We start from the raw sequence: 23,849 nt of genomic DNA, 5'->3' as shown, positions 1-23,849 counted from the left end.
AACATGTCCCCCATTGTGTCTCATGAGTACAAAGCAGACACCCAGCGAAAGAAAGAAAGAAAGAGACAGGCTGATGAGTCATCTGAGCCTGAGTGCGAGCTATCAGGCCGCAAACGCTTCTGTACATCTGTGTATATCTATATCATTGACCGTTTAGTGTCAGAACTGGACAGAAGGTACCAGTCATACAAAGATGTGTGTGAAAACTTCGGGTTTTTAAATGGGTTGCACTTGATTTCCCCCCAAGACCTCCGCTCAGCAGCATTGAGCCTGCAGAGGAAATACAACAGTGACTTGGAAGAGGACTTTGTGGAGGAGGTGGTGCAGTTCAGAGAATTTGTACGGGATGAAAATGTGAGCAGCACGTCTGCAGTGGAGTTACTGACATTTTTAAGAAGAAGAAAACTCCATACAGTGTTTCCAAACACAGACATAGCTCTACGGCTATTCCTGACTATGCCAGTGACCAACGCGAGCGGAGAACGGTCCTTCTCCAAACTGGGCTTGGTGAAAAATAGACTGCGATCAAGCATGCAGCAAGACCGAGTCAGTCATCTCACACTGATGTCTATTGAGCATGACATCCTTCGTGATTTGGATTTTAAGGACATAATTGGGGCCTTTTCTTCAAAGAAGACCAGACGAAAGCACTTCTAAAAGGGTAAGAAAGTGCTGTATTTATAGCTTGTGCTGTGCAGGTTTTAAATTGGTGTGGTTGTGCATTGTTTTAAGAGAAATGCACATTTATACTGCAAACCTTCTATAAATGTTGCTCAGTTTCATCTTTCTGGTACCTGGCATTAGGTCATGTTGCTATCCATTGTGCTGAATGGAGTGTGTTTGTCATTCACAGTGAAAAGTTACTTGGCCAGTTTCACACAGTTGAGCATTGTGGTCTTTCGAGTGAATATTAGACAAGTGTACCTTAAGTGCGTTAATGGAGTTAAATGTGCACAAACAATCTTGATGTAAGCAAGGAAACGGTACAGTTCTGCTGTAGCTTCCATGTTTTAACCTATAATGTTTTAATAGGTAACCCCGTTTGTCACATATAAATTCCCAAAACTTCCACTTCCACTGCATCTTCACAAGAACCTGTGAAAACAGAACATAAGAAAACTTAGATTAGCAAATCAGTTGCAAATACACTTGCACTGTAAAACGTAAACATCTGCAGTTTCAGGGTGTCTACAGATTTGAACAAGTTAAATTTAAGACTTTTTAAGACCTTTTTAATGCCACTTTGAATGAAATTTAAGACCAAACCTGTGATGGAAATACACATTATATTACATGCGTATATATTAGGGGTGTAACGGTTCACAAAATTCACGGTTCAGTTCGATACGATACACTTGTGTCATGGTTCGGTTCGGTTCGGTACGTTTTTGATACAGCATAAAGAAATAAATGCCAGAGAAATTTCCTTGATTTAAATTTTTTATTCTTTTTTATATTAAAACTAACATCATAAAGTATGATATTTTTTTTACTTTGAGCAATTCTAGAGCTATAATTGACTCTTCTTAGGAGCATATAAAACAAAACAGCTCCTTGGAAAAAATGAAATGTCATATTGTAGTAGTTATAAACAAAGGATTATTTTAGTTCAGATTAACATTTGAGGGCAGCAATTGTATTCATAATGTCAAAATAAAACCGACGTAATGTTACTTGAAGGCATTATAGCCTACTATTCCTGCCAAACTTATAGGTCACTCACATGCTGATATGAATTTAAGTGATATATAAGTATGCCAACGAAACGAAAACGTTGTAGCTAAAATGTAAACCTACACAAACATTCTGTCTAACGTTATAAACTGTTGCAGGAACAGCTAATTTAAATGTTAACGTCATAACGAATCTGTGAACTGACAGAAAAAAAAACTAACTAACGTCGATTGGCTAACATTAACCTTTTAGCGTTCAACAAACATCGGTCCGTTTTTTGAGTAATCATTTTTGTCAGAAAGATATCTACAGATCTACAGACCTTTTATACACTCACCATTTCATGTTGCTTTCAAAAATCCACTTTTCGCATGCCATGCAGCATCAGTCAGGACGAGTAGTCTTCAGTTCAGACAGCGCGCTCTGCTCACTGTCACCTGTGTCAATAGGCCCCTCCCTTACCTCCCTTATGCTGGGTACACACCAAAAGATTTTTTACATCTTATAAGATTTTCAAAATGTGACAGACCACAAACATGAGGACAAAAAATCCTAGATTTAAGCGTTTTGCTCCTATAGTGTGTGGTATGCCATGATGTGACAGAGACAGCACACCACACACAAACAGATTTTCAACCAGAGTCTCGACTATGAACACAGGAAATCTCGCAAAATATCGTGAGACTTTAGAATAAGCACGACGGACAACATGCAGGAAGAAATTGCGATAGTGTTTGGAATGATTTTCACAGAAAATTCACGTGAAAAAACCATTGTACCTACCATTGTATATAACCTTTTATACAGAAATATATTCATTCTTTATTGTCTTTATTTATTGTTTATTGGATTTATTGTCTCTTTAGAAAAAGTTATTTAATCCCTCTAGTCTATAGAACCTCACTGAACCCTTAACACTCAGCTTCTTCTTTTTTTAATCTTTTTTTTTATTGATTTTAAGAATTATACAATTACAGTCAGGGGGGTACAAAGAGTAAAGCTGATAAACAAACATAAAAAGACATATACATAAACAGTGACAAACTTAAAAGTTAAACAAAAAATTGAAAATGTTTACAGATTGAAACGCACTTTACAGCTTTCTTATTTTTCAAACCCAATTGTGTTTAGGTATTGTAAAATTTCTGCTCTTAAAATGAAAAACAAAGGCTTGTTTCCTCGAAATTTACACTTATGAATACTAAATCTTAACATTAAGCTTCCTGCAAGTGTGTGTGTGTGTGTGAGAGAGAATGACCGTGTCTTCCATCATCTCGCTTTCTGATTGGATATTGTTTTGTTTCACGTGATGATCTCCAGAGCGTGCGCGCGTTTGTCCTCGGAGTTCCCCCCACACATCAGGATTTCTGATCGTAAATATTAAACATGTTTAATATTTACGATTCGCGATCGGAGCGGCTCCGACGTTCTTCCGAGCAGGTTCGGACACTCTTAACACACCTCACACCAAGGGAAAATCTGATAAAATAATCTGTTAAACCATCAAGATAATCGGGACATAGCTAGGATTGTCGGAAGGGGAGAAATCGGCCCAAAATCAGCCCGATTATCTTTTGGTGTGTACCCAGCATTACAGTAGCTTAACATACCCAGTTATCTCACCTTAACATGATCATTGTACTCAATTTAGTCTGATTAGTGCAATCAACTAATTTGATTTAGTAATGACCACGGTTTTTAAAAAACAACAAAGAATAAGTAATGATCACTTAAAATGTTTCATCAACACAAAATCCGGGTTTAGAGTGTGTTTTCTCTATCTCCTCAGCTGTTGTTTTTGACACATTGCAGACCTAGAGGAACCGCTCCTTGATACACAACGCACAACAAGAGAGACCTGCTTGCAATGAGATACATCAGTGGTTTCATCTATAAGCACTGAATATATATTGGCCTCCTCTATTTCTTTCCTTATCTCTCTTTTAGTGAATGTGGCAAAGGCTTTGATGAGATGATTTTGTGTTCTGTTTGAGTGAAACTTGACTCCTCTTCTTACCCATTTTCTGGTAAAGTCACCTTCATTTATAAAGCGCTTTTAACAATATAGATTGTTTCAAAGCAGCTTTACAATGATAATAGGAGATTACAGTAACAGAGATTGTTTAGGCTTTATAGCAGCTCTAGAATAAAGTTATTGTCCAGCTAAAGTTAGTTTTGATTGATTCACTTCCGTCGCAATGATCATTAGTTATTAACTTAGGGGCCACTAACACGACACCGTTCTCACAGAAAACTCTAAAGTTCTCTCTGCGCAAACTTCAAAAACGCAAACCAGTGAGAACGCTGATGGCGTGCACATGCGTATTACGAGTTCAGTCTATAGGGATGTGCGTTTGATATAGGCGGGCCAGAGGAGAGATGATGACAGCGCTGTGACGTCGAAGTCATTAGTAAACATTGCAAGATGCCTATGGATGAATACCAGTCGTTTGAAACGGCTTTGGTCGCTACAATGAACGAGTTAGACTTGGCTTTTTCTCTAAAAGAGGAACAGAAGACGGCGCTCGAATCATTCCTTTGCAAGAAGGACGTTTTTGCTGTTTTGCCGACCGGATACGGTAAGAGTCTAATCCACCAGTTAGCTCCGCTGGTAGCTAAGTGTATGGGGTTTATTGTTGTGATTGGTCATAGTGTTATCCAATTGCGTGCAGTGAGATTTTCAAATGCATGCTTGGTGCCGCCCCTCGAGCTGGCCGATTTTCTTTAGTCGACGATTTTCCTATATTATTTTTGTGGACACCACTTAGACAGCCAGCCATTGAGTGAGCACAGTCTACTAAGTATCTCATCACTCCTGCGAACAGGAAGGGGGCCAAAGCAAATTCTGGTCTTTGACATCATCCAAACGTAGCCTGAGAACACTATCATACTGGCTAAACATTTTTTACAAGTTCAAGGAAGCAGTTTCCTCAACCTCATCCTCGTCTATTACTTCCTCTAGCTCAACATTATCCATCATCTTTGTCAGGTGTTTCCTCTAAAGCCTCCTCCTGTCTTTCAGTTGGTGCTTGAGAGATCTCTACTCCTCTCTCATGTGTAAAACTTTCGAGTTATGATCTCTTGTGATTTGCTTCTGGTACCTGGTTTTAACCATGCATTTAGCGATTTGCTACTCTTGGCTGTTTCCTGTTTCCTTCTATAAATGTTAAATGCTTGAATCAATATGATTATTTTGCTTGCAAGTGTATCTGTTATCGTTACGTTCTGTTAGATGCATGACTCATCTCAGTTTCACTACTGCACTAACGTTCAGTGTGATTCAAACTTATTGCTTATTAAAACTAGTGTTGATGTCACTGTATAGTATTCTGTTTGCACATATCTTTATTTGTGAATCTTTACAACACTGTTTTGATCAGCGCAGTCTTATAGTAATTGCGTCATTAGTTTACCTCGCAGTGTCACTCAATGTATTTTGATGAGAAATGTGATTTATATATGTAAAGATGTGTATAATTTAATTCACTGATGTTATACAGTGTTGCAAACCTTTTGTATTTTCTCATTTCTTTGTAAACCAAACACACACACACAAACACTCCTCAAACAGCATCCCAAGCTTGTAATTATATCAACTATTATTGCACCTCTTTTTGATGGAAGAGAATGAGTAAAATAAAGTGGGTTGAATCCAAGCAGCTCTAAAAGATTTTAGAAGTGATCTGGCATCCATGATTGATAACCCTATATTTATTTAATTATTGTAGACTTTATTATTAAGCGTAGTAAACTTTTTTTCTGAAATATCCACAACATCTAAGAGCGCACAATTTATCTGTCGTGAAAGTTGCTTTCGTTACTATAGCAACAGTAGAATCCTGGAGCATTAGATTCAGAATCAAACAATCTTTGTAAAAAAAACAACTACTTTTGTTATGTCAAGATCACGAGAAGAAAACTTTATTATGTCATGATCATGAGAAAACATTTATGTCGCGAGAAAATTAATTTGTGATTAAGAGAAAACAGGAAAGAAAAAAATGATCTATGGCTTACATACTAATATACTTCCAGTATAAATAATCTGTTAATTTTCCTGGTTGTTACATCTCTAATCCCCAAACTTTACATATTGTTCCCTTATTCCTACACATACGTTGTTTATAGGTACATTATAATTACTGAAATGTACACTGTAAATTTGTTTTACTTATTGAATACTTTGTGGGCTGTAATCTAAACCATTTTGTTTCATAAATGTTGATGTTATTTACCCGAACTTCATCAGAATAATTTTTTCAACTATTTTACATCTCCCTATAGTGATTAAACAAGTTATTTAAAAATTAAGGTTGATTTTCTAAATGTTATGATGTTCAAAGGGATACCAGGAATTTGGGAAACACTGCTCTACATCAGTTAGTGTGGACTGATATGACCTTACCAAATAAATGAATAAACTTACATTAAACGATCAGTCATCAGTCTATCTCTGTTTTATATTGGTAGCATCATTGGACAGCAAGTATTTAAAAATGAATTTCACTCATATTTCACGTTGTGTACATGTTTTTTTATATAGTCTAAAGTTCTATGCACTTTAGTGATTTTAGCCTGTGATCAGGACTTTTATTTTGGTGTGGTGCTGTGACGTCATAAGGCTGCGCCGAGCTACTCTGCCTCTGTTGTGAATCTGCTGAAGAAAGTTTGTGTTTTTAAACCTTTAAAGTTTTCAAATAGATACAATGCGTTCAGATAGTTTTATTGGTTTCTGGAGCGGTGTGAATTGATTATTTAATGTGATAATAGAATGCGTCATCTAGCTTTAATGAGCTTATTTTATGAGTAAGTAGTAATTCTGTAACAGTTTTATAGTAGTAAACACACACGAGTAACAGAAAAGGTGCGTCTCATTGCGTGCTCTTTATCGTGAAACACGAATTTGGTCTCTGGTTAAAGTTGTGATGGAGAAACTGCTGAACCAACTAATATCAGAATGATTCACTGAGTGTTTCGCAGCTCTTGAAAAGAGTTCATGTTCCTGCAATACCAGAGGCTGCAGTTTCAGGACCGCGTTTCTAGGACACTAGTTTAGTTTTTTACTAGCAGTTTTATAGCACTTACTGTTCAATTCTGTGTTTGTGTTATTCTTTTTCAGTAGCAATTTACTGTTTTAATTGTTTAAATTTAATTTGATATTTCACTTGATATATTTAACCTAATTTGTTTCAATATATGAGCCCATATTCAGTTTTGATGGAAAGAAAGGCCTTATTTAACAGGGCTGGGCGATATGACGATATTATCGTATATCGACGATGTATTGCAATTATTGCAATGTCGATTATAACAGTCAGTTACCAGACGATCATAAACAACATCGGGGAAAAAAATATGCTATCGCATGAATAAAATATTTTCTATAGGCTAGTAGTATAGGGTTAGGAATAGAATAGGGTTTTTCCCTTAATGTGTTTACGGTGTGTGTTGGCAGTGTCATCTCCGGGTAGAAGATTTCATTGGATATCACAATATTTTTTTTAAGGCAATTATGGATCAAATGTTTTTTGCATATCACCCAGCCCTATTAGGCCTAGTAAGCTATTTTCTGTCTATGAGTGAGATTTGTGTTTCATTACGCGCTGCGCTTCTCATCTTGTGTGCGACCGACTTAAATTGCAGTAAAAGGTAAAACTGTTTTCATTACAATGTGTTTGATTGTTAATAATTTAAATATGAAAACATACCAGTTTACAACATAACCAAGCTTCTGCACAGCTGAATAACAACACTGGAAGCCTTGCACATTCATTTCACTATTAAAAATAAAGCTCAAAGTATACTTTGGTTTTTACGTGTACGCGAGGGTTCAGTGCGTGACACAGATTTGGTCAACACCAGAATAATACGCACTGTACGAATTTTTTTTTTGACATTTTTTTCGCTCATAACTTTTGGAGAAAAATAACTGGACAAAGATGAATATTTCTAGAGCGCATGTGTTCACGCACGCTATCAAATGGAGTTTCTCTTAATTATTCTCATCCTAAACATGACAATTTGTCCAAACACAGGAAAACTCCTGGAGAAACATCTGAGATCCACGTGACACTATTATAAAGATGGCGTTGATTAAACAGGAGAGTGAAGACATAAAGATTGAAGAAGTGTTCAGCGTGAAACATGAAGATACTGAGGAACAAACAGGTTAGTTTCATACAATCCTTATAAAAATGTCTGCCTCTTCAGAAATTATATATATATATATATATATATATATATATATATATATATATATTTCTGAAGAATGTCAAATGACTGTCCTAATTACAACGTCTTATTTGACACGGAGCGGCTCGCCTCATATAGATCAGACAAATACTAATGTTGCGTTCAAGTCATCTCGTAAAGATTGTATTTACGAGTTGAACGCACATGAACGCCACCACAATGTCGTAAATACGAGTGGGGAGCTCTGGATTTTCTTCAAGCCCCGATCTTTACGAGTTGTGGTCGTGTCAGTGAGAAACATGGCGGAATACCACAATACTTAAATGTATTTAGCTGTGATACTGTCAGGCTTTTCTATTTACAGCGCAGTAAGCTAATTGCCTGCACAGAATATGATGCCATTATAATATAACAATGTAATATGTAACAATTAAGTTTGCAGTGGCTTCGTAAATGAATTAAAAACATTAAAAAAACAAAGCACACCTGATACACATTTCTTTGTTCTTCATTTTCTAGAACTAGTGTTAAGAACCTTGCTGTGTTTTTGTGTAATTAATTAAGAGAAAGTACACCGCCATCTTACTCCAACGAAAGTGACTTGAACGCACATGTCGTCGTAAACATGACCTCCGACCTCATACGTACGGACTTTCCAGGAGGACTTGAACGCACCATAATCCTGCTTCAAGAGCATCTGAAAAAGAAATCCGTTTTGTTTTTTGTTTTTTTTGCTAACAATATTCAAAACCTCATGAAATTCAGAGGGTCAAAAACTTAGTATTCAGTCAAAATTACAAGCAGTAATTAAATATTCATTGAATCAAAGCAATAAATAAGTCATATGTCGACAACACAAACCAAACTCTTCCGGTCTCAGCTACAGCTACAGTGTTTGAGGGCGGGGCAAACAGACCCTGTTCAACTGCAACCAATGGGCTGCTATTGTGCAAATTAGTTACAAACCTACGCCGGTTCAGCAGGAAGTGAGACTGGAATTACTGACGACTCGTTTCAGTTCAGAATCACTTCTTTCTTTTAGGAGACTTTTTAAAACTTTGCAGACCTTTTACATTCACAAACAGCTATATTACACTACAAGAAAAGTGGTGTAAGAACTAAATTAAGAATAAAAAAGAACAAAGGTAAGGACAAGAACATTTCACAGACACACAGGACTACAAAAAGTACACGTGTGAAAACAGCGTCGTGCCTCCTCATAGACTGGTGCTCCGATTTTTACGAACATGTAACCAGATCATCTTCAGGAGAAGACATCTTAAAAATCATTAAAAGACAGAAAAGGTTTTAACCTTAGCCAATAGTCGCAAAAAAAAAAAAGAAAAAAAGGTGAGATTTAATGACGAAAAAAATCAGGATTCGATTCTTTTCCAAAATCATATTTTAAAAGCCCTATTCTTGATGTTCTTAAGTTTCCTGTTATGATGACTCCAGTGATAAACCGCTTCAGACGATTCAGTGCGTGCACAAAACTGAACAAATAATTTAACCTGAAATTAAACTAATTTTGACCATTTTGTCAACTTGTCGGATCAAGTCTTTGAATGAAAACAACTCAAAATAGAGATTAGTTTGAGACTGTGGCTTTGCTCATGTCCCAGAAAAAAACTGGAATAAATACCGCATTTCTTAAAACAAAGTAACGAAAGTAACGTCCCCCGGTGTGACGAAGTAAAAGTACAGGTTTTTCATTCGAATTTACCTCGAGTTAAAGTAAAAGTACCCACGTTTAAATCTACTCTTAAAAGTACAAATTTCTCCCAAAAAATACTCAAGTAAATGTAACGGCCTAAATGTACTTCGTTACTACCCGTCTCTGGAAACCGGTGTGGTTCAAAGCTGGAAAAAACCTAAGAGTTTTTAAAAATCTATGAAAGTCCTCCTCCTCGTCCCGTCAGTCTAGGATTATTTAATAAAAAAAAAATCCTGTTCAAGTCCGGAAAATGGACTGAGATCTTCACTAACAGCCTGTGTTTCAGTCACACATGATGTTTTGTTTAAAAGAGATTTTCACCATATGATCATCATTTACCGGTGATGTGGGGCGTAGATGGTGAACATTACACAGTTTCACATCCCATCTCTGAAAACACGTAGTAATGCCACGGAAACTCGACGCTGAAGAATGGCACGAGAGGTATAATGCATTGGAAATGGAGGTTCGAAAGAGCGACAGGAGATGATTTTGTAATAATCCGGCTGTAGATCCGTGAGGAGGCAGCGAGGATGAATTATCTTTGGCGACATAAAGCATGATCTCACCTCAACCAGCACTCCACCTCGCTTTCCACACTTTCTGCTACGTGTCAGCCGGCACAGGTGAGTTGGACATAATAAGACAGGGTGAAGATCAACACCTGACCTGGGACCTCATTTATAAATGTTGCGTACGCACAAAAGAAGGCGTACGCCGCTCTCTACGCAGTAATTGGTATTTATAAAAAGCAAACTTGACGGGAAAATGTGCGGTCCTTCACGCAAACTCTGACCCAGGCGTACGCACAAAAACGGGTGAAATGAGAAATGGCGACACCGCCGGCAGATGGAAGAAACACGTGAAAGTGTGTGAAACTGTAGACCATTGTGTAAAAGAAATGGCAATACTGCCTCTCATAAATAACATGAAGACTTCACAAAGCAAGTCTTACAATTAACAGCCTACACGAACACCCGTTTGATCGATCTGCAGTGTAAAACAAACAAAATCAAACGAAGATTACAACAGAAATGCAAATTAACACATATTTGCAAAAAGAAAAGTGAAATGTGTTCTGCAATAATATTGGCATGTTATGCAATTCATCCTCATAACACATCTGTAGCTTGTCAGATGCAATCAAATGGATGGTAATAAAATGCCATGATGCCATCACAATGCGCTAGACGCTTTTTTGCATCGACTTTGATGTCCGACCATTTCTTTTGTATTTCGGCCACGGTCCGAGGTTGTGAGGCTGCAGCATTAACGGCGTCTGCAACCTTTTGCCACTCAAGTGCCTTTTTGGCATTAGTAATGCCCACACTGTGCCCTCCAAACAACGTTTTACTCCTCTTTTCCACCTCGCCAACGATAATTTCTACTTTCTAAACGTGAGTGAAGTTACGTTTCTTGGTTTTCCTTTCTGTGTTTGCCATGATTTCGCAATCGATGAATATTAACTTAACGTTTCACGGACTATTTATGGGCAACTATGGGCGTGACATGAAGCCGCAGAAGCTGCGCTACATTTAGAATTGATTGTGATTTATTAAGGGAAAACTGCGTAGGATTTAGACAATGCATTTGAGATGTGGAAAAATTTAGGGCTACGAAGTATAGGGGATCTATATATTAATGGAAAATTTGCTTCCTTTCAACAGCTGTGTAAGAAATATAATATTCCTTCAAATAATTTCTTTAGGTACCTTCAAATTAGAGACTTTGTGAAGTCTAACATTTCTAATTATGTTACTGCCACGCCTATGTATCTGGATGCATTTTTGGAAAGACGTCATAGAGATGGTAATACCATCTCCTCTCTGTACAAGGCTTTAGAACAGGTGAAAGGTCCTTCGATGGAGAAAATTAAATCGGCCTGGGAAGAGGAACTTGCAGTAGAAATTTCTAGTGAAATGTGGGAACGCAGTCTTGAACGTATCCACAGGTGTTCCATTAATGCAAGACATTGTCTTATTCAGTTTAAAGTGCTTCATAGGCTTCATTATTCCAAGTCTAAACTGAACAAAATATTTCCAGAGCTGTCTCCATTATGTGACAAATGTCAAATTTTAGATGCCAGCCTGTCTCATTGCTTTGTAATGTGTCCAAAATTACAAAGTTTCTGGGAAAAGATTTTCCAGGTTTTTTCAGATACATTGAACATATGTTTTGAACCAGATCCTATGTTAATTATATTTGGAGTTTCGGAAGAGTTTTTTAGACTTACACTGGTACAACAACATTTTGTTTCGTATGGTTTAATTTCTGCAAAAAAACTTATTCTTTTGTTTTGGAAGAAAAAGGAAGTTCCAACGATTAAACTATGGCTAACAGAGATGACTGGTACACTACATTTAGAAAGAATTAGGAGTGCTCTAAGAAACAAGATTTTGTTATTTGAAAAAATTTGGTCCCCTTTTATTTCTTTTCTGCAAGCTAGTGATTAATGTTTACTATGCCTTCATAACCTGCTTTTACCACTGGATAGCACCTTTGGGTTGAATTTTTGGGTGGGTTGTTATTTATTTATTTATTTTATTTTATTTTATTTCATTCTTATTTGTCAGGATGTTAGTTTTATTTGTTTGCATAAAAAAAGTGTAGTTACAAATGATTTTCTGCTGAAAGACCAAATAAAAACATTTAAACCAAAACTGCGTAGGATTTGCGTGCGGACGGTTTTATAAATCCGAATATTTCTGTGCGTACGCACCACCTATGTTTCATCCGTACACCACTTCTGACGCAAATCCTACGCAAAGTTTTATAAATGAGGCCCCAGATCAGCTCAGCATTAAGACGGTCTTCTATACCATTTTTTAAATCCAGAAGCATCTGCCCGACACTACAAAAGCCTACACCACACGTTATCATTGTCTGGTCTTGAACTATGGCTCACTCAGGTTGTGGATATTCCTTACTTGAGATACCTACCTTGTGTTCTTCTCCAATCCTGCAATTCCCTGACAGAGGAAACCTCTCATTAAGTCAGTACTCAATGTACTGGTGTGTAGGGTGCAAAAAGTACCTGTGGTCCATTGCTTCATCATCGTCTTCATGGTTGTTCTCTGCCTGCAATATACTTATGTCTGAATAAAGACTATTCATTGTTACTCACTTCTTCTATGAGTCTGTATTTCCTGACACAACCGAGTCGCAGAGTATTGAGCCAAAGAGAATGAAACAAACACACATATCAACAAATACAAAAAGAAACTGTCCAGATAAACAGACGGCTTGACGCAAACACTGGTGCCATTTTGGTTAGTCCCATTATTTTGCTTTGAACAAAGACGGTAATACCGTCTTTAGAGCATAGGAGTGGGTGAATAATTAAAACAAATTAATTTCTGTGTTAACTACTCCAGAAACAGTCACAGAAAAATTAATTGTGAAGGATTAAATCCTAATGACACGAACGCTAACCTGGGGTGTTTCCCGAAGGCATCGTTAGCCAAAATATGGTCACAAGTTCCGTCCTTATCAGCAGTTCAACGATTCTGTGTTTCCCGAAACCATCGTTCCAACGAACATTCGCAAACAGCATCGCAGAGTTGTGTGTTTGGAACGACAGCTCTCGACCTGTGGTTAGAAGAGGAGTTTCTAGTTTGCATGACATGTGGAATAAATCCTTATCTTGAGCAAAATAAGCAAGCTGACATTCAGTACAACCTGTGTCTTTTATTTAGAATACATACAAAAAGCGCTGTTTTTGAAGAGTGCGCATGTGTGAACGTGCTCTAAGAACGAGCCTATGATTGAATCCTGAAAATAAAGCAAAATAACTGAGAAAAATAGAAATAGACCTCAGATGCCACGTCTGTAATTTATATCAAAACAACTATATAATGTGTAATGTGTATGCTAGGTCAAAGAGATGTGTTTCTAGTCTAGATTTGAACTGACAGAGTGTGTCTGCTTCCCGGACAATGGTAGGAAGACTGTTCCAGGGTTTTGGTGCTAAATAGGAAAAGGATCTACCGCCAGCAGTCGATTTTGATATTCTAGGTATTAATCAACTGGCCGGAATTTTGATACTAGATACTAGAAACGTGGCTTTCAAATGAAAGATTGGTATTAAAGAGCACACCCAGGTTCCTAACCGACAACGAAGACTTGACAGAGCAGCCATCAAGTGTTAGACAGTATTCCAGGTTATTACGTGAGGAGGTTTTTTGTCAATGTCTCCTTCACAGTCTCCTCCACATTGACACAGAGCTGTGCACTTTAATGCTTTTTTGCTTGCGGCTTGCCTGTGATAGAGTTGAGCACAATGGTCTCCAATCGCTTGAGTCCATCAAACCCCAGTCTGTTGGAGATGGCATATTTGGTGCCACCTCAAGTGCTTGTCCCCAACAGTGTGCTCCTCGGTACACTGCTCTTTTGAGGTCCTGCACTTTGTAAAGAAAGATTATGCGCCCACGCATTTACGCATTCAAACGTGCATGCCTGTGGACTGAACACACAATGCGCATGTGCATGCCGTCGCCATTTTCACAGATTCGCGTTTTTGAAGTTTACGCAGAGATGAGAACGGTATCATTTTCGAAACAAATTTTCAAGAGCTTGCACTTTGAAACCTATTAAGGGGTTTGCGTTCTCGGGCCACCAGGGCGTCGTTGTCGTGTGGATGAACGGCATTGAGGGTTTTTTGTTTTCAGTTGAGTGAAATAAATGAAGGTGAATTGACTTCACTGCACCAGTGCATTCTTAGTTGGAGGGGATTTGCTCCATTCCTCCTCCCTTTCTTTGTGAACAACTCAAGACGAGTTTTGATTGATGTTGAGTTCACTGCTTGTGTGATTGTAGAGGAGAATTGTGAAGAGCTCCACAATGGATATGACCTCCTCTGGATTGCTTTTTGGAGCCTTCGACAGAGCCATGAGGGCCTGTGTTGGCATGTCACCTGCATTCCAGGTATCCCATGCTGTCGTCTTGCCCCTGGTTGCAAATGCAGAGACTGTCACAGCCAGTGAAGGCATGGAACAAAGGAAGGGCCTTGAAATTGTCAGGACCGTGAGACTTGGCAATCTTATGGGCAGGTATGTATCTGAAGTATCTTTCATCTTTCATTTTGTCAAGTCAAGTCAAAAAGTGATCGAGTCCACCACCTACTTACTGATTCTAATATTGACTTCTTATGCCTTTCTGAGACATGGCTTCATGAAACCTCACCCTCTGTAATAATATCTATACCCGGTTATAAAATGTTTCGTAAAGACAGACAGGGTTCCTGGATGCCAAGGATGGTTTTAACTGTAATGAAATTCATTTCACAGATGAGAATGATTTGGAATTTCTTGGTTTAAATGTAACTTTGTCACAGCAAATGTCCTTCAATATTGTGGTTATTTATAGACCTCCTTTATCAAATGTAGATTTTTATGAAAAGCTGGACATTTTATTAAAACAACTTAACCCTGTAAAAGAACTTATAATATTGGGTGACCTAAATGTTAATTGGGAAGTCAACCAAATCAGGAAAAACTTGAAAAAGGTTATGGATAAAATGGATATGGCTCAGGTGATTAAAGGCCCTACGAGAATTACAAACTCTACGAGCACTCAAATTGATTTAGCTTTTACAAATAGGCCAGAAAGGATTTTGAAATCATACAACATGCTTACAGGATTGTCTGATCACAATCTTATAATGGTCACCAGAAAATTAAATAAAAAGCGTTTTAAACCTTTGCCAAGCCACAGAATCCTTTAGGATACCAAAGCAGGAACAACAAACCTTTATAGATTCAATCCACGATGTAAATTGGGATGAATTACTCTCTGGCATAAACTTGGACGAGGATTGCTCTCAATTATCTAACAACATACAGCAAATTATTACACAATTTACACGGAAAATTAGATTAAGAGCTAAAAAAAAAAGGTCTTCCTTGGTTAAATGAATCTGTTCTGAAATTGATGAAAGAACGAGATCATTCCTTGAAGTTGGCTGTAAAATCAGGATTTAATAGGCATCAATTTATCTCTTTAAGAAATAGCTTTAGATCTTATTTCTTTCACTACTCTGACTTTTTCATTACTGCTTTGAATAGTGCATGTGGAAATTCTAAAATAACCTGGCATTATATCAAAAAACTGACAGGTGATTCCAACAAAAATAAGATGAAACAAATGCAAATTGAATTAAATGGAGACATTGTAACAGAACCCAAGGTAATAGCTGATGCCTTTAACAACTATTTTATTGAATCTGTAGCAGAAATCTCTAAGAATTTTAAAGTAAAACTAAAAAAAGAATACTCAGTGCCTGCAACACAATCTTTCTTCATAACAAACATTACTGAGACTAAAGTCATTAACATAATTAAAACCCTAAAACCATCTAAGGCCAGGGATGTATTTGGGATGGACACGAACATGCTTAAAGATTTAGGATCCGCTCTGGCTACTCCCATTGCTTCTATTATTAATCTTTCAATTTCCAGTGGTCACTTTCCAAAGGCCTGGAAATCGGCTATTGTTACGCCAGTTTATAAATCTGGTGTTTTTAACTCTTTGAATAACTACCGACCAATAAGCGTTCTTCCGGCTATTTCCAAAATTGCCAAAATGGGTGGCTGAGCAGACTGTCCAGTACTTAAATAGTAGCTCTCCCTCTTTCCACGCCATGCAGTTTGGTTTTAGGTCCAAACATGGCTACGTGCCTTTTTATTGAGAAAATAAAATCTTCTCTTGACAAGGGTGGAGTAGTAGGGGCGGTATTCTTGGATCTCAGGAAAGCTTTCGATACAGTAAACCACTCTGTTCTACTTACTAAGCTCTCACAATTTTTCTCGTGGCACTGTTAGCTGGTTTAAATCATATCTGCATGATCGTACACAATCTGTATTAATTAACAACAGCAAGTCTGAGTCTCTTAGGCTAACCACTGGGGTTCCGTAGGGCTCAACATTAGGCCCCCTCTTATTTAGCCTTTATATCAATGACTTGCCTACTGTTTTTTCTGAAGTTGAATGTTTGATGTATGCAGATGATACTGTTCTATTTGTTCATGGTCGCTCTAAAGACATTGTTGCAGATAATCTCACTAAAGCAATGACTCTTGTTACATCCTGGTTGCAGGAGAACTGCCTGCAGCTAAATATTTCGAAATCTGTAGGTATGTTTTTCAGTAAAACCAATAGAGCCTCACCTAATCCTGACATAATAGTTGCTGGAGAAAAACTACAAATTGTAAATCAATACAAATATCTTGGGTTAGTAATAGATTCACACCTCTCATTTAAAGGCCATTTTGAAAAATTATGTAAAAAAATAAGTTTAATCTCGCAAATTTCCGCTCAATTCGGAATGAAATGTCAACCGAAGCTGCAATAATTTTTGTGCATTCCATGATTTTTAGTCACTTCAATTACTGCCTAATAAGTTGGTCTCAGGCAAGTCAGAGCGCAAAAAGACCTTTGGAAACATTATATAAACAAGCCATTAAAGTCATGGACAAAAAACCTAGGCACTATCATCACTGTGCAATAAAAAAAAAACAGCCTTTTAAACTGGGATAGTCTTCATAAAATTGTAGATCTGAGTCTCATGTACAAAGTAACACATGATTTGGCCCCAGCTCCTCTGGCAGAGCTCATCAGCCAAAGAAACAGCTCTGAGCGCGTTACTCGAGGCTCTGCCAGAGGGGACTGTGTTATCCCTCTGCGCAGAAGTGCTTTCAGTCGCTCAGCCTGGTCGGTGAGGGGCGCCGCCGAATGGAACTCAATACCTGAGGAGGTTAAACTGCTCAACACTTTCAAGGCCTTTACAAAAAATGTGAAAATTTTAAACCATTAAAAGCCGAGCCTGTTGCGCTTTATTGTATATTTGGATACCGCCGCCTTTTTGAACGTGTTTTTTGTGTGTTAAATATTGTAACAGGTATTGCCTGCCTTAAGTTATTTTATAGTATCATTCATATTGTAGTTACTGATTTGTCATAGACTTGTAAATGTATTTTCATGGTTATATTTTAATGCTTTTTTTACATCTTGGCCAGGGGACTACAGATGAAAAATAGCCTTTTGGCTAATTCTGGCTTTTTTTTAACCATGTTTGTTCATGTGTTTTATGAAATTGCACTGTCCCCTCTTAAATAAACCAATACAATACAATACAAAGTACTTGCCAATCCCAAATTCCACCCACAACTCCTCAATGTCCAGCTCTGACACATGTGCAATGGCTAGAACCACAACACCACAGGGCGCAGGGTGATCTTTTTAAAATTCTTTTGTTGCAGCATCCACACATGGAGTAGCATCCTTGTATGTGCCTCTTCATGTGTGCAAGGGGCAATCTAATCTGATTCTTGTGGGTGAGATGATTGGGTTTGCATGTCTAGACAACTTGTTTGGTAGTCTGCATTTCCACATTTCCTAGCCAGAAAGTAAAAGAGGAAAACTCTCAGGAAGCCTTTCCAGTTGGTTTGTTTACTTGTTTTTTTCCAACCATTCTTGTTCTTGTCCCCTTTCCCCTTTTCTGGGACTTTAAGCTGTTCGTTTCATAGCAGTCCCTTACAACATCTACTCTGTTGACCTTTTCAAGTTTTTATTTAATATAAGGTATGAAGATCTTGCTGGAAAAGTCATTAAGGGTTTTAGCTACGCCTGGTTTCAGCATGTTGATGACTGCTGACCCAACTAGTATTTAGACCTCACTGTCTGGGGCAGTGTTTAGCGATGCACTGTATAGGGCACTGCTTTTGCTCATACTGTTTTCTAGGCAGATCAGCCTTGTATCCCAAGTGTAGTCCACCATGAAGTGCGGGTGATGGAGGGTAGGCCTGATTTTCGTTTTTGAAGAAGTTTTCTAGGTTCCCATCAGGGGTCTGACAGGTAATATAGAGTCCGGAAAAGTCATTTTTCAGCGAGCTTTGTCTTGGACTGTCTGTCCCCTTATCTGTTTTAAAAAGAGGGCGCTTGTTCCTCTTCAAAGGGCGGTGATGCGTTTTGTGCCCTGCATCCTCACTGCAACAAAGAGTTTGTACTGATCTTGGCCCATCCTCTCTGCAACCCGAACAGCATCCACAACAGCTTGGTCTGTTAATTCTCTTGAGTTTAGCTTCAGAAGGTTGCTGCTGTCCTCTGCGAAGGGGTTTCCCATTCCTCAATCACATCAACCAGAGACACCCTTACTGCTGAACTCCATGGCATTCTCAAACTCATCACTTATGCTGGGTACACACTACAATATATTCGGGGTGATTTTGTACCAATTCCTTCCCTTCCGACATGCCAATGTCCAGATTATCTTGATGGTTCTTCAGATTATTTAACAGATTTTCCTGTGGTGTGAGGTGTGTTAAGAGTGACCGAATCTGCTTGGAAGAACGTTGGAACCGCCCTGTTATCGAATCAGAAATCCTGTTGTGTGGGGGGAACCCAGAGGACAAACGAGCGCACGCTCTGGAGATTATCACGTGAAACAAAACAATATCCAATCAGAAAGCGAGCTGACGGAAGACTCACCTCCAGCTCATGCTATAACATGTAAAGTTCATGTTCACACCGTCTCCACAATTTCATCTAACATTTTTATTTGATTTTCTGTAAGGGTAGGGACACACCCAACCCACGCCAAAGAACGAGCGCTGATAAAAACAGTGTTGACTGTGTTGACTAGAGCCAACGGTGCAGAACACACTGGAAAAACTAAGTCGGCCGACGCTCAAAAACTGCCGGACTGCCGACGCTGGCTTGGTATGTCCCTGGCTTAAAAAGTAGTCCATACACAATAAGAACCATTTCTTCTTGCCGTTCGTCTGCCATGTTTGTTTACTTTAAAGTCACGTTTGATGCAAGATATTTTACAAGATGTTCCTGTGTTCACAGGTGGGACTCTGTCTGTGTGAATGGAATCTGTTAGTGTGTTGTGTGCTTTCCTGGTCACATCGCGGCACTCCACACAGTAGAGGAACATTTATAATTTTTTATCATCATGTTTGTGGTCTCTCACATTTTGAAAATATTATAAGATTTTAACAATCTTTTAGTGTGGCCCCAGCTTCAGATGATATCATTGTAATCCTTGACCATCAAAACATAGGGGTAGACATCACATTTTCCATGTTATCATGTTTGGTTCAGGAGATATAATACAAAATGCAAAATTCAGTTATGGCGGAAGGCAAAATGGTCGCCACGAGGCGTTTTTGCAATGGCTCCATTTCTGAAAATGTTCAGGGCCCCAAACTGTATATGTGTACCAATTTGCATGCTTTTATGAAAAAGTTAACATTTTCACATATCACCTGGACTATTTGGTTTAGTTGTATGTAATTATGCATAATTTATAACTATAACTATAATATAGTTATTACTATAAGTAACATATGTAACAATGACACTGTAAAATGAAGTGTTACCACAGGGTCTTTGTTGGGTTTGATGTTTTGCTTTGTGCCATTAAACTAGGGTTAACTTGTATTTGTTTTTGTTTTGCTTTAGACCCAATGCAGCTGAAAGACGAGAGTCAAGAACTGGAGGAATCTGAAGTGAAAAATCAGAATGAGAAAGATCATGATTTCAAAACTGGAGAAAAAACTTTTAGTTGCTCAATGACAAAAAAGGTTTCTTCACAAAAAAGAGCTCTGAAGACAGAAAGTGTAAGTGATCTCACCTGCCAACAGTGTGGAAAAAGTTTCACCCGAAAATCAAGCCTTAATGTTCACATGAGAATTCACACTGGAGAGAAGCCGTTTACCTGCCTACAGTGTGGGAATATTTTTAGTCATAAATCAAGCCTTAATGCCCACATGAGACTTCACACTGGAGAAAACCCATTCACCTGCCAACACTGTAGAAAGATTTTCAGTCAAAAACGAAACCTTAAAATCCACATGAGAATTCACACTGGAGAGAAGCCGTTCACATGCCAAAACTGTGGAAAAAGTTTCACTCAAAAATCAGGCCTTAATGTCCACATGAGAATTCACACTGGAGAGGCCCCATTTACCTGCCAACAGTGTGGGAACAGTTTCAGTCATAAATCAAGCCTTAATGTCCACATAAGAGTTCACGCTGGAGAGAGTCCTTTCACCTGCCAACATTGTGGAAAGAATTTCACTCAAAAATCAAACCTTTATATCCACATAAGAGATCACACTGGAGACCTGCAATCTGTGTGGGAACAGCTTCTCACTAGGAGGAAATCTACAGATTCACATGAGAATTTACACCAGAGAGAAGCTGTTCACATTTGATCAGTGTGGAAGGAGTTTCAGAGGTACAGTAACTCTTAAAACCTACATGAGGACTCACTCAAGAGAGAACTGTTTACATATGTCATTGGTGTGGAAGGAGCTTCATAGACAATAGACAGTAACACCTTAAGAATAATGTAATAACGCACACCGGAGAGAAGCCTCACATATGCCTTCACTGTGGAGTGACTCGCACAAGAAGTCTTGAGATTCACATGAGAATTCACCCTGGAGAGAAGCCTTTCATCTGCCCTCATTGTGGAAAGTGTTTCACAATTAAAGGTAACCTTAAGATTCACATAAGAAGTCACCCTGGAGAGAAGCCTTTCATGTATCTTCAATGAGTCACAAGTTTCACATATCAAAGAGACTTGAAACATCATTTGCAAACTCATTCTGGAAAAAAAACGTTTTGTAAAAGTAAATGTCACCTCTACATTTACTCTGGGGGAAAGTGATTAAATCTTGTCAAAATGATTTTGCCATCATGCTTACAGTTACACTTGGCTTGGCAATTTCAATGCCACTAGCAAATCTTAAATTTGAAAATTTATTTGAAATTAATATTGCTTTTATTTATTTGATTGTTCAATACATCAGAATCAAAATGTTGGATAAAAGACTTCTGTCTTGCTGTGAAATGCTACTATATAAATGGAGAAATAACAAATAAAAGAACATTAACTGAATAAAATAATGAACATTGCACTATTTGATTCCTCTTCAGTGAGAGAATGCACAAGTAAACATTGTTTCAGTCGTGACTTGAACATGCCTACGTTTAGAGTGGATGACGACATCAGGTATTTATGTAACATCATGCATGTTTCAGTACGCCTGCTCTGGTGAAGTAGGGCATGTCTGTGAAACGCATGTGCCGTACTTGCGTACACTATTAAGAATGAAGTGAAAATGATGACAGTGCCGAGCCTCTTCTGTGTGGCTTGTAATGTCTTAGTCCTGTATCACATGTAGTTTTTATCATATTTAGTAAACCTTGTTAATCAAGTTGAATCTGGTCATTTTAGTTTAGTTTTAATCACTGAAAACTTGAAGTTGCTCTGAGATTGTGAGTCTTTGTGAACCCAAATGGGCCACTATAATCCACAAGGGGACGTAAAACAATTAAAAAAGTGAGAAAAATGATGGCTCAACCGCAACAGCATGCTTGTATAATGGTGGTATTTACAGTGGAAAAAGGTAAATACTTTACAGAATTCACTCATGAAAATATATATAAGTGCACAAAACAGTCCCAAAGTACAAAGAAACAACAAAAAGGCTAAATAAAATTGGTAAACAGAGCATCCACAAGATACGCTTTGTAAAAATTGATCATGGCACCACATTAGCTCGCTCGCATGAGAATTCACCCTGGTCAAGAATTCACCCTGGACTTGTCAAAAGATGACTTCGTAACCGGATGCCTTCTTCTCCAGCTGGAAGACAAATAAACATAAATGTATGAAGTGTCTGGAATGTAAACTGTATGAGAGTGTGTTGATGGAATGATGTCCATGTACGGCTGGGATCACGTGTGCATCTGCTTCTCCTGACCGTGGAGATAGCAGAGAGAAAATGATTATGTGCATGAAGTGTATGCATGATTCCAGTACTGCCGCGCTCATTGGGGACGACTACTTCATCACATCACCTTCCCCCTCTCCTAGCCGCATAGTGTTGGCAACCCTCGACAGGTAGTCCGACAGGTAGTTGGCCACAATGTTTAATTTCTTAGGCCTGTGCCGAATCTTGGAGTAGGGCTGTAGGGACAAGTAGCACTTAGTCAGCCTGGAATTGTTATCGTCCATATTCTAAGTTTAGGTCAGCGCCCAATGTTCGGTCTCCAAATCAAACTCTCGGCCCAAGAGGTGATATCGGAGGGCTTCCAAGGACCACTTGATTGCCAGACATTCTATTTCAATGGTGGCACACTTGGTTTATCTGGGCAATACCTTCCCTACTGAGGTAGATGACTGTTTTCTCTTCTCCTTCAGCTCCCTGGCCCAGTACGGCCCCTATTCCTTTATCTGAGGCATCGACTTGCACCAGGAATCGTTTGGAGGATCCTGGACTCTGGAGCACATCTTTTCTTTTAGCAAAGTCTTCGGTCCACTTAACTGGATTATTTTCTGTCTTGGCCATTAAACTGGTTATTGGTGTAGCTATGGTGGTGAAGTTTGGGATACATCGTTGGTGCCAGCCTGCAAGACCCCTGGAAAACCAAACTCTTTCTTGGTCCTCAGTTGTGAACTTCATCTAATCACCTCTAATTTGTCCACTTGAGACCTCAATTCACCATTGCCCAGGCTGTACCCCAAATAGCTGGTTTCCTGTTGAACCCACTCGCACTTCACCACGTTCAAAGACAGACTCGCTGCATGGATCGTCTCCAGGGTTAGAGATTGTCTGGCAAGTTTTGCTGTAAACAACAACATCAAGATATGCAGCAGACCACTCTTCACATCCCTATAGAACAGTGTCCTTTAAATTTGTATAGTCCTAATGGAGTCCTAAAGGCAGTGTAGGACCTGGCAGGATCAAGGGGCACCTGCAAGTAGCCCTTGTCCATGTCCAGTGTGGTGATAATTGAGTGTTGTGGATGTTGTGTTGTCATGGATTCGGCTTTGTTTTTAGATGAACAGGTCACTAGTGTTGTTAAGGCTGGTTTTTAACAACTAAGAACTGTTTCTAAGCTAAAACCAATTCTCTCCTTTAAAGACCATTAATGCATTTATATCATCACGCATTGATTACTGTAATTCTTTATATATAGGTATCTTACAGGGTCAAGTATCTCGTCTACAATTAGTGGAAGATGCTGCGGACAGACTTTTGACTAGTACAAAGAAGAGAGAGTGAATTACCTCAGTTTTGGTTTCTTTACACTGGCTGACTGTAAAATTCAGAATTGAGTTTTAAAGGTATAGCGGAGGATTTTCTTTTTCCGGGTGGGTAGTGTAAACTATTGGTCCACCTAAGTGTCAATCATTCTGGTGATATGTTTACGTAAGGCCGTCGTACGTGCTCGTCCCTTAGTTTTCGCTTTCTGCG

The 23,849-nt window shown here is 38.5% G+C and overlaps 1 protein-coding gene across 2 annotated transcripts; it reads left to right on the top strand.

Moving 5' to 3' along the window:
- The first annotated feature begins 6,399 nt into the window (after window positions 1-6,399).
- On the top strand, window positions 6,400-21,499 carry LOC311298548 (uncharacterized protein). Of its 2 annotated transcripts, XM_084421569.1 has the most exons (6): window positions 6,400-6,480; window positions 7,710-7,842; window positions 14,396-14,628; window positions 19,148-19,293; window positions 19,426-19,501; window positions 20,041-21,499. In XM_084421569.1, exons 2-5 carry the CDS (start codon window positions 7,819-7,821, stop codon window positions 19,443-19,445), a joined length of 423 nt encoding a protein of 140 aa, XP_084277695.1. In that variant the 5' UTR covers window positions 6,400-6,480; window positions 7,710-7,818; the 3' UTR covers window positions 19,446-19,501; window positions 20,041-21,499. The 2 variants fall into 2 exon arrangements, 1 of the variants encoding a protein (XP_084277695.1); XR_014628970.1 differs by lacking the exons at window positions 6,400-6,480; window positions 14,396-14,628; window positions 19,148-19,293; window positions 19,426-19,501.
- The last annotated feature ends 2,350 nt before the right edge of the window (window positions 21,500-23,849 follow it).

This window comes from Rutilus rutilus (genome assembly GCF_951802725.1).
Source record: "Rutilus rutilus genome assembly, chromosome: 10".
In the NCBI taxonomy this organism is placed as follows: Eukaryota; Metazoa; Chordata; class Actinopteri; order Cypriniformes; family Leuciscidae; genus Rutilus; species Rutilus rutilus.
This window is presented reverse-complemented; position numbering and strand designations above follow the sequence as displayed.

Excerpts from the sequence above, each read along its gene's own strand:
- LOC311298548 (XM_084421569.1), top strand. The coding sequence starts at position 7,819 with ATGAAGATACTGAGGAACAAACAG. Across the intron at positions 14,629-19,147 it reads CTTGGCAATCTTATGGGCAG|GGTAGGGACACACCCAACCC; the intron begins GTATGTATCTGA and ends ATTTTCTGTAAG. Across the intron at positions 19,294-19,425 it reads GGACTGCCGACGCTGGCTTG|GTGGGACTCTGTCTGTGTGA; the intron begins GTATGTCCCTGG and ends CTGTGTTCACAG.